Genomic DNA, 16,531 nt, shown 5'->3' with positions numbered 1-16,531 from the left:
GTTGGTAAGTTCAGAATATATAAATGGAAAAAGGTTTGAAATAGAAAATTGAAATTTGTAGACTGGGCTAGGAAGGAACCAGGAATCTACGGGAAGCAGCTCAAGCACCACAGCTTCCCCAAGAAGAGTAAAAACTGTATGAGCTTTCTAAGGGGGCTGAAACACCTGTGGATTCCCTTCCTTCCCTGGTTCCCTTCCTCCCCCCAGTCCTGGCTTTGAACATATGGGAGGGTTCAAACCAATGACATTACTACCAAGTACTTCCCTGTTTTTTTCTCACTGAAATTTTACTGAAGATACTTGATTCTAAATACAAATAAACCCACAGTGTGTCCACTCTGCTGCCAGTGTGGATCCTGGAGCCTGTTACTGCCTGGCATTTGTCATTGTTCCTCAGCTTTACCTTGGTAATTTTATTTAGACAGGGACATTTTCTTCTGATAAATCTGGCTCGATTACCACGTCAGAATGTATTTATTAAAACAGCAATTAGAGCTTGGTCTCTCATCAATCACAACACCTTTAATTCCTGCATGGATGCAAACCTGTCGGAGGCGTTGGGCTCGCATGAGTGCGTGATCTAAATCAAATTGTCACCTCACCAACGTTCCCTTATCCTGGGCCCCAGAGGCAATCCAGTTTTGATTTGCCATGTGAACAACGGGTGACATTTTTAAAAGCTTCCACACTTCATTTTTTGGTGTTGAAAGGTGAACACTGGCTTCACAAGGTTGAAGACAAAGGTGAGCTCAGAGGCGAGGGCATCAGCCCCTCATACACACAGGTGATGGGACCCCAGTGAGATGGAGAGCTGGTCAGGAGGTGTCCCCACAGGTTGGGGATCACCCTGTTCCCACCTGCCAAAGGTCCTGCCTGGGCAGTGTGGTTAATTACAACCCAAATGGAAATCAGGTGTTGCAATAGCCCCAAGAGAAGAGATTAGTGTGGAGGATACAGCAAAGCCCCAGGACAGGGGAGAGGTAAAAGTCATGGGATAAGGAAGGAGAAAAGGAATATGAAACAGAAATTAAAAATCAAAACCAACATCAAAGCCCTAAAGCAGAAGAAGCTGGAAGAAGAATAAAAGGTGAAAGGACAACGTAAGTAGACCAGATTGGATTAATGATGCTTAAGTGATGGTCACAGACTGGGAGGTTGGTACAGCCACACACATGGAGGTAGTGAGTGTCTGGACACAGAAAATATCTCTGCCTGCCTCAAAGCCAGGCATCAGACAGTACCTAGCTCTGTGCCCTGCCTGGGAACATTGTCCCTTCCCAGCCATGACTCCTGCTGGACACTCCTGGGATGGTGTGACACTGTTCCTGGAACAGGCCACAGACTTCAGGAAAAAGGGCTTTGAAAACTGGAGAAACTGAATAAAAGAAGTATAGTTCTGAGAATGAGGCCATCTGCCTGTGAGGTCAGAGTCATGTGAGAGCACAGTTCCCATCCCCTGGCATGTTATCTCACACCAAGGGCCTTCCAGTCCAAATTCAGTAGGCAAAAAAATAAAAATTTTGAAATTTCCTGTAAAATGGTAATTTGTAACACTTGTTCTGAAATATCACAACATTGTACTTCTATAGGTCTGAAGCATTATAACAGAAAATTAACTATATATGGTGTGATATTAAAGTTATAACATGGATGTCAAAATGCAAGGAGGTGTTGTCATGATCTGGCTGAGCACGTTCCCAGTGCAAATGTCATCACAGTCACTGTGCTCCTTTAGAATATTTCAAGACAGCAGCATTTACCAGTGAAAAAATGCCCAAGAAGTATTCAACCCTTCCTCCTGTGCCTGTCAGAGGTGTCACATGTGTGGCTGTGCTCCCACTGTGCTCCCAGGTGGGCCTGGAGAGCTGTGGGGGATGATTTCTATCCAGTACAGCAGCTGGATAATTTGTTTGGTATTAAATCTGGGGGTATTCAATGTTGGGGACAGGGAGAGGCTGAGGGTGGGGCCAGACTCAGACCTGCGTGCAGCTACTTGGTCAAACAGGACTTGGTTGGGAGTCACCTACAGGTGGTATTTATATTTGAATAGTAAGAAATTCCCTGTTAGCCTTTTTCTGGGTGAATTAACTCAAAAACCTCCTTCTTAAAGTCTCTTGGAGTGGAGGGGGCGGGGGGAGATGTTCCAGCCTGCTGTGGAACTAGGCTTTGGGGCACTTTCAGACACCTCAAGTTTTTCTGCAGCCCCTCTGCTCTTCAGTGGTAACCACTGGGGGACAGGGGGGCAGAGGGGTGGGGATGGGGGACCCCTGCCCTGAGACCCCCAGGACCATCTGCATTGGGCTGTTCATGCCAGGATCAGCACTTCCAAATTTAAACACCTCCATGTCTGAGCTGGACTCGGTTGGGGTAGGGTCTGTGCCATCCCTCACCATAAAACTCTTTGTTGACTTTGGTTTTAAGGTCCTGTGCTAATCTTGGTTTATATCCCACTCCTCTCTGCTCCTCTGTTTTCTTACAGCAGCCAACCACTGGAGATTTCCCATTCCTTCCTTGCAGTGTGTTTGTTGGGAAGGAGGGAGAGAAGGGGAAAACGGGGTGGCTGATGGTTTGTGTGTCAATTATACATCAGAGGCTTTACTGCTGCTTCAGAAGCTTCTAATAATAATAATTATAATTAGGGCACTGGGAGAGAAATGTGCTGAGATCAGGGAGGAAAGCAGGAAAGCCAGGCCAGAATTAATTAGCCACTTTTATCTAAGAATCTCATAGCATTTAGACATTAATTAATGAATTCGATGGTTAAATGAGCACGATGCTTGATTTGCACCAGAGTCATGGCCGAGCTCAGGCTCAGCACCCCTCGTTGCCCAGCCCTGGGTCCTGCAGGGTGAATGCTGCTGCAGGTGCTTCCCTCTTGCTGCTAAACACAGAGAAATAGTTCTTTTTCTCCTTTTGGTTCTGTCTGTCACTCTGAAAGCACTTAAATCTGGGGTGAGGAGAGCTGGTTAGATATACACTGTTGGGAGCTGTGCAAATCCCCCAGCTCAGGAGATGCACATCCCCTGCACACTGAACACTAATGCCTTACCATAGGGAACAAATGTTTTCTGCTGACCCAGACTCAAACTCAGTGAAATCTCCCACCTGTGGCACTGAGATTATTCCTGGGGCTCCAGCAAAACCATTTATTTCATGGCAAAATGTTGCCCAAAGGAAAAAAGTGACCCTGGCAGCAGTTTTCCTCTAATCAAAAGGCTCCTGCTGGGCAGTGTGAGAGGGTGGCCCAGTGTGGGGAGTTGGTGGTTAACAAAAAGAAACCTGTTCTCCTCTACCCCGTGGTTTTCTCAGAGTGGAGGAGCAGTTCAGGGTGCAGAAAGATCTCCCTGGCTGGAGCTCTCCCTGCGGCACCAGCAGCTTAGCTGAGCTTTCACATTTCCCAGTGGTCTGGAGATCTTTCTGTCCCATGAGCCCCTTCCCCACCAGCTGGCCCAGGCCAACTCACTGAGCATTGGTGCCAGGGGAGGCCTCTGCCCAGGGAGCATCTCCAAACCCCGTGGCTGTTCCCAGTACCACATCTCGCCTGGGTTCTGCAGTTCTGCCTCATGAATAGATGAGTTTCTGCCTCCGGGCTCACCTGTGGTATGCCCAGAGTTGGTGAATATTCATTAACTGAAATTAGCATCTATTAGGTCTTAATTGACTTATAAAAGCCTTGTTTTGTGATAATGAAGTTTATACTGTAGTTTTGCCTGATGGCAGCTGGTGGGTCCCTCTGCCCAAGCCACCAACCCCTGGCCAGGACACAGGTGGCTGAGTCCCTTCTTCCCCACAGCCCATGGAAGCTGTGGCTGCCCCCTCCCTGGAAGTGTTCAAGGCCAGGTATAGTGGAAGGTATCCCTGCCCAGAGCAGGGGGTTGGAATGAGATGAGCTTTAAGGTCCCTTCCAACCCAAATCATTCTGGGATTGTATGACAGACATGAAGTTACAGCTGGGAGAAGCATGTCTGTGATCTGAGCACGTGCTGAACATGAGGGCAGACTTACAGACTTTCACTGGATGATCATAGCAGTGTCCTGTGCCGCTGCAGGGGCGGATGTTCAGGGGTTGATGATTGATTTGGGCAGTTTGGGCACTTAAGGCGTGTTTTGGACCTCTGTTCCTTGGCTGGGTGAGCGCAGCCCTTTGGGTTTCATGGACTGTCCCTCTGCTGTGGGATGTAGATGTGGTTTGGCTGAATGTCCCTATGAATTGGCTTGGAAGCTGTTAGGAGGGCACGAGAAGTGCCACGCTCAGAGCCGGCGGTGGGAGGTGGGAGGAGGTTACACGGTGCTAATGGGAACTGACCTGAGCAATAACCTTCTCCCTCTCAGCTCATTTTTCACTGTTTCTCAGACTTCATTCAGTTTGGTGTGAGGGGTCAGCAGCGAGGGCAACAGGAACAAGTCACTCTGGTGTTGGGGCAGGCAAGCATTCCCCACGGTGCTGCCATGAGCTTGGTCCTGCTGTTCACCGGGAAGGAGGGAGACAGTGCTCAGAGGGAAAATATGTTGGAAAGAGCTGGTGGCAGCACTGCTGCTTGTCAAATATGTTTCCTCTGTTAGGATTCACTGTTGTCCCTAAATGCACAGAGGCGACACGGGGAAAATCACTGATTTACAGGTGAGAAGAGCAAAAGTGCTCACAGGGGGTGAGCAGGAACTGCTGGGATGGAGACTCTCCCTTCCCACACCAACCTGCTCTCCAGGGCTGGCCACAAAAACGCTCACTGCTTCCACCTGATTGATTTTGCCTTCCAAGCAGTAGTGGCTGCTCGCTGGAATCACTCACTCTGTGTTTGGGAAGGGCAGAGCTCTGGAGCCAGCCCTCACAGGGAGCAGCCATCAGAAAAATCCTCACAGAGCTGGAATGTCAGCTGCAATAAGGAGCTGGAATCCACACAGCTCCTGGAAGTGTTCTCAGAGCACACGTGATCAGGGTTTTACACGGGCTCAGAACATGGTGCCTTTGTCCAAGCCCAGCAAATGATAAAAATCTTCAATTTAGCCATTATTGACTGTTTTAAAACAAGATACAGGACAGAATTGAAGCGAGTCTGTAAATTAGATGTAGCCCCACAGCTCACAGACCGAGAGACTCCTTCATCATTGACAAGGAAGAGGAAGGAGGAGATGAGGAGGCTTGGTGACTTTGTTTTTCTACCTGTTCCTGTAAATTACGTGCTCTGTGTTCTCAGCTGAGAAAAGATGGAGACACAGAAGAACAGGGCAGTGACTGTCAGTGGCTTTGTAACCACCATGAGCTCACAGGGCCCTTACTCCAGGCTCTAATCCTTGGGCTCAGGAGCTGCAAATTGGCCGTTTTATTTTTTCTTTTTTCCCCCCATTTTCTGGTGAGGGTCTGTGTCTGGAATGGTGACACCAAACTGTCCCCTCAGCCTGTGGTGTGAGGAGGATTCCCCGTTGGCCTCACCTCCTGCTGCTCCACTGGAGCCCTGGCAGGGCCGTGACCCTGGCACTGTGTGTCACACTGTGTGTCACACTGCTGCAAATCCCAGGGCAGTGTTGTGGCTCTGACCAGACCACCCTGTCCCCTGCTCCTTGTCCAGCTGTAAGAGACCCCTCAACCCTGGGGTGTGACTCTGGGGAAGGAGCTGCAGTGGGACTCTGGGTCACAGATGAGACCTGGGGCTGCAGTGCTGCTCTGATGTTGCAAAGCTTAATGATGCTTTCTCTCGGTTTGGATGATGTTACTACTCTGCATGAGCTGGGAATGGTAATTCCATTTTAGTGGGAAGATGGATGCTTCCAAATGACATTTATCTCCGTGATGACTGCGGTGTGGTCAGGGAGCAGTTGTTAGCAGTGCCAGCTCTCCCCTTTGTCACGGATTACTGCGGCTGGGCAGGATTCCAGCTGAAAAACAAAAATTCCATCCCTCCACCGCATGAATCAGGAAATAGTTACTGTCCTGTGGTTCCATCACCGAGGTCATGCAAATGAGGACTGTGTTTCCTCAAAGCCTCTGGTCTGTGCGTGACCAGGCCCTCGTGCGTGGGGAGACTGCTCAGGGGCAGGTGGGACACCCACAGCATCGGGTTTGGGGAGGGTAAGGGGATGCTGGGGTTTGATGCCCACAAGGACAGAGGCTGGTGATGCTGGCTGCACCATCTGGCAGCCCCAGCTGGCTCAGCAATTGAGCCTCAGAGAAGAAATGGTGTCTGGAGAAATTGGGTGCTCCAGCTGTGGTCCCTCACTCAGGTTAAACATAGATCCTTGAGTGGAGATTTCTCACTGAGGATCTTGGAAAATTTTCGGACCCCCATTGGATATTGCAGGGACCTGAGCAGCACATGCCAGTGGAATGGATGGAGGAGTTCCAGGGTTAATAGGAATCAGCTCCTGATTGAGACTGGGTGGAGGGTTTGCTGGCAGTTTGTGGTGACGTTCAGGGAAGTTCCCTGCAAGGGTTCCTGTGGCACTGGCTGCCTGTGTCCATCCTGGCCCCCGTGGTGCCAGCAAGGCTGAGCAGCCTGTCCTGAGTGTGGGTGGGGGTCTGGAGCTGTTGGTCACCCCAGGCACTCTCTGTTCCTCTTGCAGGGGAGCCCTCCCGGTGGTCCTCATCCCACTGCGACTGCTGCTGCAAGAACGGCAAAGGCGACAAGGAGGGAGAGAGCGGCACATCCTGCAACGAGCTGTCGACGTCCAGCTGCGACAGCCAGTCGGAGGCCAGCTCCCCCCAGGAGACCGTCATCTGCGGCCCCGTCACGCGCCAGACCAACATACAGACTCTGGACCGGCCGGCCAAGAAGGGCCCTGTGCAGCTGCTGCAGCAGTCCGAGATCCGCAGGAAGAGCGACCTGCTCCGGACTCTCACCTCTGGCTCCCGGGAGTCCAACTCCAGCAAGAAAAAACAAGTGAAGGAGAAGCTCTCCATTGAGGAGGAGCTGGAAAAATGTATCCAGGATTTCCTCAAAATCAAAATCCCAGACCGGTTTCCCGAGAGGAAACACCCCTGGCAATCTGAACTGCTGCGGAAGTACCACCTTTAGGCTCAGGGTGGGGAGAGCACATGACCTTGTTACATTAGAGACAGATCCTAAGTGATACAAAAATAATTCCCAATAATAATTATTTGTTAGGTCACCGAAACCAAAATCCATCTCTAGTACTGCCTAATTTGCCTCTTTCACCTTAACATTTCTAGTCGTAGGGTAACGATATTTTTTGCAGTCCTGGAAGCACAATGACAAACGCTTTCGTTTGTAAACTCGGAGTCTTACACAAGCTGAAAACCTTAAGGGCACAACCAGACCCATGCCAAGGGATGGTTGCATGCAGCTGCCAGTGCCGTGGGAGCGTGGCCTGGGAACAGGCAGGTCAGGGGGATGTGAGCTCCGTGCCCTCTGTGTCCTCCTCGGAGCACATCTGTTTGGAGGGAGGTGCACACTGCGAAGCCCCGAGCTCTGCCGTGGCAGTTTAAGCATGTGTATATATATATATGTGCATATATATATGTGTGTATATATATCTCTGTGTATATATATATGTATATATATATATCTATATATATATATCAATATATATTGCTTAAAGATTTTCTGGCTCTCTCCTCATAACTGCACTTTCTCAGAAAAGCGCATTTTTTAGCCGTCTGTGGATGTTCAGTTTCTTCTCCAGGTCTTTGAGGGCTGAACAGTAGAAGTCCATCTCACTGTCTCTCCCCTGCTCCCTCTCCCTGTCTTTACCCCTTCTCTGAGACACTGTAAATGCGTTTCAGTGGAGACCAGGGTGCAGTCTGTGGTTCTTTGTTACCATCAGCAAATACTCCCATTTGTTTTGGATGATCTTGTCCCTCTGTGTCCTCCCCACACCTCTTGTGTTCCTCAAGGCTCCCCAGTGTCAGTGGGTTAAAGGTGTGCTGATCCCAGCTGGAAAGCTGTAGGGCTGGTTCCACGGCTGTGTGTGGAGTGGCTGTGCTGGTTTTTGTGGATGCCAGGCACGAGTGCCAGGGGTGTCTATCCCAGCTGGCAGGGACAGAGGGCACTGTATCCCATCTGGCACAGAAGCACCCACAGAAATCACCCACCCAACCAGCCCCATGGTGCTTTGTGCGTGGGGATCCACTGTTGGAGGAGAGAGTAGGTGTGTGCCAAGAGAAAGTACAACCCCAGGAGGTACCTGCGTTCCATCCCACGGATCCCATGGTGGGACAGCCAGCAAACTGCACCGTGTGTGCCGTGTCACCCCCCGAGCCATGGGAAAGGCTGGTCCTGCACTGACCCACAGGGAAAGGGTGCAGGTGGGTCTATGGGGTGCAGAAGTGCCAAGGCCAGGTAAGGCCAGAGCATGGCAGCACAGATCAGAGAGTGTCAGGGGGTTGGCAGGTGGCAAAAGCATGGGATCAACCAAACAGGGAGCAGGGGAGCGCCGGGGGGGCTCAGCTCTGGGGGCTCAGGCTGCCAAGGAGGGAAGCCATGGAGAGTGATGGAAAACTTAATTGCTCCAGCTATCCTGTGTTGGCCACATCTGGGAACAACCCAGCTGGAGGATTTGGGATAAATTTTTCGTTTTCTAAAGGCACAGAAAGAAGATTTTATATATATAGAAAAAACTACAGACAATGACAGTGCTGGTAGCACAGAGTACTTGGATTTTGACTCATTTAGCATCCTGCAGGTTCGAGGGCTTCCCACCTACTAAATTCCAGAGGTTGCTGTGGGAGATGATGCTGTCCCATCTGCACTGGTTCTCTCTGTGATCCTCATGCAGTTCCAGCAAGATGGAAGCTTGGTTCCTGTGGGGTTCCATCATGCCCAGCTGGGACAGAGGGGTTTGACAGAGAACTGTGAGGTCTTCACAAGCACACAGGTGTGTTTTGGTGAGGATGCACATTTTACCAGCAACAATAGGAAGCAATACTTGTCCAGAGGGATCCATAAGCCTGAGCCGGCTGTGGGGAGGGGGAAACCCTCCCAGCAATACATCTCCAGGTTGGGGCAGAACAGGGCTTGGATGTAGCAGCTGGTCATCACCTCTGGAGATTGTACATGAAGAAGGTGCCATTCCTTACAGCTGGCATGCCGTGTTGGTACCAAGGATTGGGAATGAGAGGCTCTGGGCTGGGAAATACTCAGTGAGGAAACTCAGAGCTTCCCAGAACTGTGCTTTAGAACGAGTTCAGGTTTTAGGACATTCCCTCATGCTGGAGTTCAGGCCTGGCTGTTGTGCTACCTTCCACTTACAGGCTCAAAAGGCACATTTTCCAGCAGAAACTAATGTTTTACACAAGATCCATACATTTGGCCCTGCTTAGTTGTGTTGTGGTTAGTTTATAACATTTTTCTTTTCCTGCTAAACATTTCCCACACCTTACCCTCCTGCTCTGGCACCAAGCAAGAAAAAATGAAGAACAGCTAGGGCTCTCCTCTGGATTTCCAGCAGAGAATGGGGTTGGGAACAGGTCCCCTTGTTCCTCGGCAGCAGACTGGAGCTAAAATCTTGTCCTTTCAATCCAGATCTTTCCAAGTCTCTCTTTAATATCACAAATATTTGGGCTATAAACTGCGTGTGCCAGAGTGGAAGAACAGGCATTGGATGTGTGTGTGTGTGTGTGTGTTCCCAGGCTGATGTTCTGGGGACACAGGATTGCTCAGTGATTAATAACTGTGGAAAAATTAGACCAAATGAAATGCGCCTGAGTGGGCTTGATTTATGTGGCCTTCATGTCTCCAGTTTGAGATGAAATGGTTATTACTCTCCAGTGCTACAGAAATAAAGGTCTTAAACTTCAGTAATCACAAGCAGGCCAAACCTGCTGGGAAACCCAATTTGAGATGGGGCTGGAGGAAGGCAGTGCCCAGACGTGGGGCTTGTGTGTGTGTGTATGTTTGTGTGTGTTCTGCTGTGCTACTAAGGGGTCTTGTTCTGGTCTAACTACATGTATGGTTGTTTTATGAGTGGCTTGTACAGAGCTGGGGCTGTACTGCCAGGTTTTGTGCTGCTCATAGTGACTGGTGGGCTGTAGGTGGAACACAGGAGGCCTGGGTGGTGGTGGGGGGCTGTCACTCCTCCCCAACAGAGTCAGAGCTGTGTGGATGCTGCCCAGAGCTCCCCTTTTCTCCATCCTCACTCACTGCTCTCTCTGCACCACCACTGTTCCATGGCACCCCCTCAAAAAGCCACATTTGGGGCACCTCATTCTGCCACCACTGGGCAGGGGCAGGGGATGGGAGCATCCAGCAATGGTGTGGAAAAACCATGGGCAGGTAGAGACAGGGACCAGGGGAATTAAAAATGCTGCTCCATGGTGGCCCCATAGTTCAGCTGTGTGTGGCAGTGGGTCAGGAAAGAGCAATCAAACCTTCTGCAGGCACCAGGATGGTGGCAGGAGGGTGACAGTAATTCTGGAAGACCTGTTCCTAAAAATAGTGCCATGGACATATAGAGACACAAAACTATATATACTTCCATGTAGTTGGATAGTTATAATCACACTCCTAGGGATGAAAGAAAGGTGCCAATGCCTTCTTGGAAAGGTTGTTCCCCATCCCCTCAGGGGTGGGACCTCTCACTGTTCCCAGGGACAGGAAATCCCTGCAATAGGTGGGTGTCAAAGTGGTACCTCAAAGCCTATGGCAAATAGGAGGAGAGGAATGTGGCCCATGCTCGGTGTGTCCAGAACCTTCCTCCTACCAGGGCTTTTCCCTGAGGCTGTGCTGGGAAATGGGGCCATGAAGGGAAGAATGGAGACAAGGTATTTCAGAGGAAAAAAGGAAACTGGAATGAGATTGCCAGAAAGGCAGATGGGTTTTGGGCTCTAAAGTATATTCTACTCAATTCTACTTTGTTTCAGTGAGAGAACCCATGTCTCTCCCTAGGACAGTTTTGGTAGCAATCCAAAATTAAACTCAGTTCACAGAGTACTTTATTCTTTCTAAAATATCTGGGGGGCAAACTGGACTTTGAGCTACTTTCCACACATAATGAAGACCAAATATAAGTTCTGTTGAAACTAACTGAAAAACTTACATTGACTTCAGTGGGACTGAGACTCCCCTAAAACAACTTTTCTCAAGAAAAATGGGCACCTGCCCCAGTGAGGATGAGTAAGAACATACACATCCATGTACATTGCTTGTGTGGCACAGGTCCAGTCATTTGGGGATGGTGTGGCACAGCCAGTCTGTAAATATCATGGCCTGGTCTTACTTAAGCTTAGCTTAGGGCACTGGGGAGGGAATGTGGTGAGCAACCCCTGCCCCTATGGGCCATGGGGTGGGTGACACAGCTCCTGTCACAGCCACCCACATCCCACCTGCACTGGTGCCCATGACAGCTTCCACCTCTCCTGGGCAGAATTCCCAGTTTCCAAGGGTTTTGTTATGTGCCCAAACACCTCGAGACACCTGAGCAGGACTCAGAGCATCAGGGGGAGACACAGGGAGAATGTGTCAGTTTACACAGACCCACGGGGACCAAATTATTTTACCATCTGCACACACTGTCCAGAGGCTTCACAGTGCTCTGGAGAACATTTTAGTGTTTTAATTCTAGTTTGGTGGTCCATTTATTAATTTCATTTTCAAATTGAGGGCTGAAGGAGAAGACAAGGTTGGAGTTTATTGGCAATGGCCATCATGTAACCAAGCCCTTCAGCTATGTTCCAATCTGTTCTCCCAGCCCTAGGAAGGCTGGAGGAAACTTTCCAGCTCCTTACCCTTCCCAAAGCCCTTCCTACCACGGCGAGTATGGACTTTCAGAGTACTTTATGCACAAGGCCCCATGTGTATCATGGTACAAAATAATTGTCCAGTCTTATGGATAGTTTATGCCCCAACGGGGTTTTGTAGATTAATAGTAAAAGGACAGAAAAAAAAAAAAAGAAAAAGCACTTTTAAATTATTTATATTATAAAAAGACATTCTTTATTTTTCTTGGCATCGATGTCACTTAGCTAAAAAATCCGTTTATAAATAGGATATTGCAGATTTTAAACTATAGCAATGCTAAAGCAAACACAAAAAAGCAGAATTCAGAGTTACACAGACAAAACTTACTGAGGTGAAGCAGGAGGGTGGCAGGGCCCAGCTGGCTGAACGGGTGGGCGTTGGAGTTGAGGGGGATGATGTCCTCCCTGGGGCCCCTTTGTGGTCCCCTCTGGCCATCCCCAGCCCCAGGGAGGTGGCTGGACCAGTTCCCCCCCAGTCATTTGGGGTTGTACAAAAGAGCAGGTGCTGCCAGTGCAATATTGTCCCAGCCAACACGGGGTGTAGAGGGGGTTTGGTGATGTTGTGATCTCTCGGGGCCTTGCTTACGTTACATTTTCGGACCTCATACAGCACTTAATGACTTCGCTGAGGCTGAGTCAGTCTGTTGCACATTGATGTAGATTAAGTGGCACCCACTGAATTACCTCTCGACTTTCCAACGTGGTTCACTTGTACATAAGTGTAATGTCAAACTGTTTACAGGTTCTTTTGTGCGTAATTGTGGAAAAAAAAAAAAAGTTTTAACTACAAATTTAAAGGAATCGATTTTACTGGAAGGTGTTTAAAAAAAATGAATGTGCTTAATACAGTATAGACATCCTTGCTAATGGTCTCACCTGAATGCATGTATCCATGTTGTCAGTCCCCACCAGTGAGGTTATTGGCAATATTCTGCAGTCTGTGAATAGCAAATATGCATAAACTACTGTGACTCTGACAAATATAACTCGGTAACTGTTTCTACTGTGGTATGTAAAAAAAAAAAAATCTTGTAGCTTTTAGCCTGCTGTATTTCCCTGGTGCAAAGAACACCAGGAAAAAGAGAGATCTTGGAAAAAATGAAGTCACAGCTGTGACCTGTGTGGGGTCATTCATGCAATGGCACCTTCTGGGTCGCTGTGGTACAAGCGCTAAAAATGCCATTTTTAGAGGCTGGGAGGTGGGAAGTGAAGGTGTTGCTGCTGCCTTCTGCTCTGGCATTGCTGCTGGAAGCAGAGCTGGCCTTTGGCTCAGGGGATGATGAGTGAAGAGCTGCTCCATGTGCAGGGTGGGTGTCAGACCCTGCATGGGGGGAGCACAGCACCGGTGTCAGGACGCTGGGCGACTGAAAACTGCAGCCAATTTGTGTCTTGCCATTCAAATAAAGCAGTGAATATACACTGTAAGAGCACAGACAAGAATAAATAAGTTGGTATCCTTCAACTGTCACATACACACGCAGGAATACATCCAGAGATCCATCCAGGCTTTCTTGCCCATGGGGATTTAGCATCAGGCCTTGTGACCACTTCCCTCCCTCCCAGCTGGGCATTATTCTCCTGTGAAAGTGATGGGTATTTTTCCTCATTTATTTCTGGGTTGGTCTGAAAATAGCAGTTCAGTGGTCACAGGGGAAAGTTCTTCTCCCTCCCTGTCTCGCACAGAGATTTTGTGATGCTGTGACTTGAAAGTCCTGGCCCCAGCAGCTGGATAAGCCATTGCTGCATTAGGGGTTACCTGCCAGAGGGTATCCAAAAATACTTTATCCTTTGTCATTTTAAAGACATCTTGGCAAGGGATGGCTTCATCCCAGCCAGCAGCTGAGTTACAAGTGGAGAAGGTGCAGGGCATGACAAGAGGAGAAAGATACAGGGGGAAAGGCAGGATATCTTTCTGGGACATGGAGAGGTAGCCAGCTGTGGCCTTTTCCAGAGTTGGCCCCCAGTCATCCATCCCAGGCAGGTCCCTGGGGAATGGTGTCCAGCAGTGAAGGCTTCACCTTCCTGCAGTAGCTGCTGCAAAGATAAAAGGGGAAAAGGTGGTGGGAAGGAGCTGTTCTGCCCCAGCATGGCTGTTCTTGGAGCAGCAGATTCACAATTTGGGGTTATTGCTGTATCTTGGCCCATCCCTGGAAGTGTTCAAGGCCAGGTTGGATGGGGATTGGAGCAGCCTGGTCTAGTGGAAAGTGTTCCTGCCTTCCCCTGGCAGGGGGTAGAACAAGATGGGCTTTAAGGTCCCTTCCCACCCAGGCCACGCTGTGATTCCATGATCTTCCTCCCTTCAGCACAGCTCTCTGGGAGCAATCAGGGCTCTGTCCTGCTGCCACTGCCACGTGGGTGGCCCAGCTCCCAACGCTCCCAGTCATACCTGCATGGATGGAATTGGGAAGCATTGCTGTAGGCAAGCTGGGGCTGAAAAAGCCAGAAAACCAGATGATGGCTCACTTGTGGAGCTGAGGATCCAGGGATGATTGGTTTTATTATTATTTTTAATCTGTGGTACTTGGCTGTGGTTGAGAGGAAGCCCTTTCCAATGACCCCTTCTGGGAGAAGGTGAAAGATCCATCTTTGCAGCATTTCCCCCATATGGTACTTCCCTGTAGCAGGGATTTGGATGTTGCAGTGTCTGCACAAGCATATGGAAGGCGAAGTGTGTTGGAAGCTGTGTCTCCTCAGATGGTGAGGCGGCTGCTCGTCGGGCGTACCTGCAGCACCAGCCCAGTGCTGGCAGCACCATGAGCCAGGTGATCCTGGCACAATCCCTATCCTGGCAGAGAACTCTGTAGGAGGCACCTGCCTTCTGCCTCGGGGCCACACCTACAGCAGGGCCAGTGTCCCTAAACCACCCTTACAGCTCTCAGATGAGCTTCTCCCAGATTAGCCACCCCTTGCCTGGAGCCAAGGAGCTGGGGGAGAGGGCAGGGTGAACCGAGGAGACAGTTCTGCTGCTGTTCCTGAGCAAATCCAGGGGTCTGCAGCCCTGTTACCCCTCGCTGGGCTTGTCTCTCACGATCCATCTCTCCATACAGGAGAACACACGGGGAGCAGCTGAGACTCCCAGTATGGGTGGCAGGTCTTCTCTCCAGCAGGACACTCCTCAGTTCTGAGAAGCAGCTCACCTCTGCTGCTTCCCACACTCATTCTGAGGCAGAAAGCTGAATTTTGCTATTCTGAGCACTTTTGAACACTGTCTTGTCTTCTTTTCATGTCAGGGCAGATGTGAAAGAGTAGTGGGTGTTCGGGTTAGAACACCTGCACAATAATTACTGAGGATTTAATTACCTCCCCTGCGCAACACTGGATGATGTGCATGGAAAACAGGAGAGATTCCCTTTGATACCAGGTGATACCAGAAAATGATTTTAATCTGCCTTACAACTATATAATTAAAGGAGCTTATATATAGAAATATATATATATATATACACACACACACACATATATGTACATTTCTTTTTCTTGCTGCTGGAGTTACAGTTGTTCTGGCCTGGGAGCAGAGTGGGCAGCACTAGGCTAGAACTGGGCTTGCTCCATGCTGAGTGCTGGCGTAAGCCACAAGGGTGAGTCGGGGTGGGAAGAGCAAACTCATTGCTTTCCACAGCCCTTTCAGGGGAGAGGCCACCCCTCCCCAGAGGTAATCCCCAACCCCCCAAAATGACAAGCTGTCCCCACGCCTGGTGTCTGTGGAGGAGGTGTGGGGTGGGGAAGGCTGTGGGCAGTCCCTCTGTCACCCCTTCTGCTCCCTGACCTGGGCGATTCCCACCTGGCACGATGCTCAGGCAGGAGAGGTGAGACCCTGCAGGTCATTCCGGGCTTGACAGGAATGGGACTAAATTATTGTTGTGCCCCAAAACCAGAGCAAACAAGGAGCTCAGCAGCTTGTTCGGAGGTATCCAGGAGAGAAGATCCCTCCACTGTCAGGCAGGATGTGGGTGGGATAGCAGTGCCTGGGACGCAAAACCCTGCATCCTCCAGCCTCTCCCCTCTGTCCCGAGGCAGGGCAAAGAGGAAACCTGCTGCAGGGAACTGGGACAACAGGATGGTGTCAGGTGAGGGCAGAGAGCATCGGATACTCACTTCTCGCTCGACTGTTCTCTCCCGTTGCTGCTGCCGAGAGCCGGGAACTGGTGCTGCCTCCGCCCCCGCGCTACTGCTGCCGAGGTGTCTGTGGGGAGAGCTCTGTAAATACAGCAGGTTAAAAACTGGCACAGTATCAGCAGGTCTGTATTTAATGCAGATGTTTCCCATGTTTTGTAGTATTGTTTTATTGATAAATAAAAATCAACCAAAGACAAAAAAGGCACTTGGCATCGTCTGTGTGACCCAGGCTGAGCTCCTGGTGGGCACTTGAGTATAGAGATGGTACCTGTGACAGGAGAAGCTGCAGAGCCCTTGGCCTCTCCTCCCCAGCACATCAATTCCTGGGGGGCTCTCCAAAGAGAGACCAGCACCCATTTAAATGGAGTGGATGAACAAATGTCCCCTGAGGTCCGTGGGAAGAGGAGCTGCATGCTTGTCACCATCTCTGGGTGAGCCCTGAGCTGTACCAGGACCTTGGTGCGATACTGAGTCATGAAACAGGGCTGTGATGACACAAATATCACAAATGGCTCAAAAATTATCCCAAAACGCTCAGGATTTTTAAAGCACAGCAAGAAAAACAAAACTTGCAGCAATTACACTGCATGTTAATGAGCTGCCTCCCAAAGAAAAGCTTGAGAAAAATAGGTTCATCAGAGACTCGTTAAAAAATCACTAAAACCATTAATACTATAAACATCCTCTCCACGGCATAAATTTTGTATCTTTCCAGATGTATTTTTA

At 49.7% G+C, this 16,531-nt stretch overlaps 1 protein-coding gene across 2 annotated transcripts in view; it reads left to right on the top strand.

Annotated features, from left to right (window-relative positions):
- Positions 1–13,151, top strand: part of KCTD16 (potassium channel tetramerization domain containing 16) — a 70,655-nt gene extending 57,504 nt beyond the window's left edge. For both annotated transcript variants that reach the window (XM_051794227.1, XM_051794226.1), the window contains exon 3: positions 6,559–13,151. In XM_051794227.1, the coding sequence (XP_051650187.1) occupies positions 6,559–7,010 (452 nt within the window). In that variant the 3' untranslated portion in view covers positions 7,011–13,151. The remainder of the gene's footprint in view (positions 1–6,558) is intronic.
- The last annotated feature ends 3,380 nt before the right edge of the window (positions 13,152–16,531 follow it).

This window comes from Manacus candei, unplaced genomic scaffold (genome assembly GCF_025592945.1).
Source record: "Manacus candei isolate 608988 ecotype Guabito, Panama unplaced genomic scaffold, ASM2559294v1 h1tg000037l, whole genome shotgun sequence".
Lineage (NCBI taxonomy): Eukaryota > Metazoa > Chordata > Aves > Passeriformes > Pipridae > Manacus > Manacus candei.
This window is presented reverse-complemented; position numbering and strand designations above follow the sequence as displayed.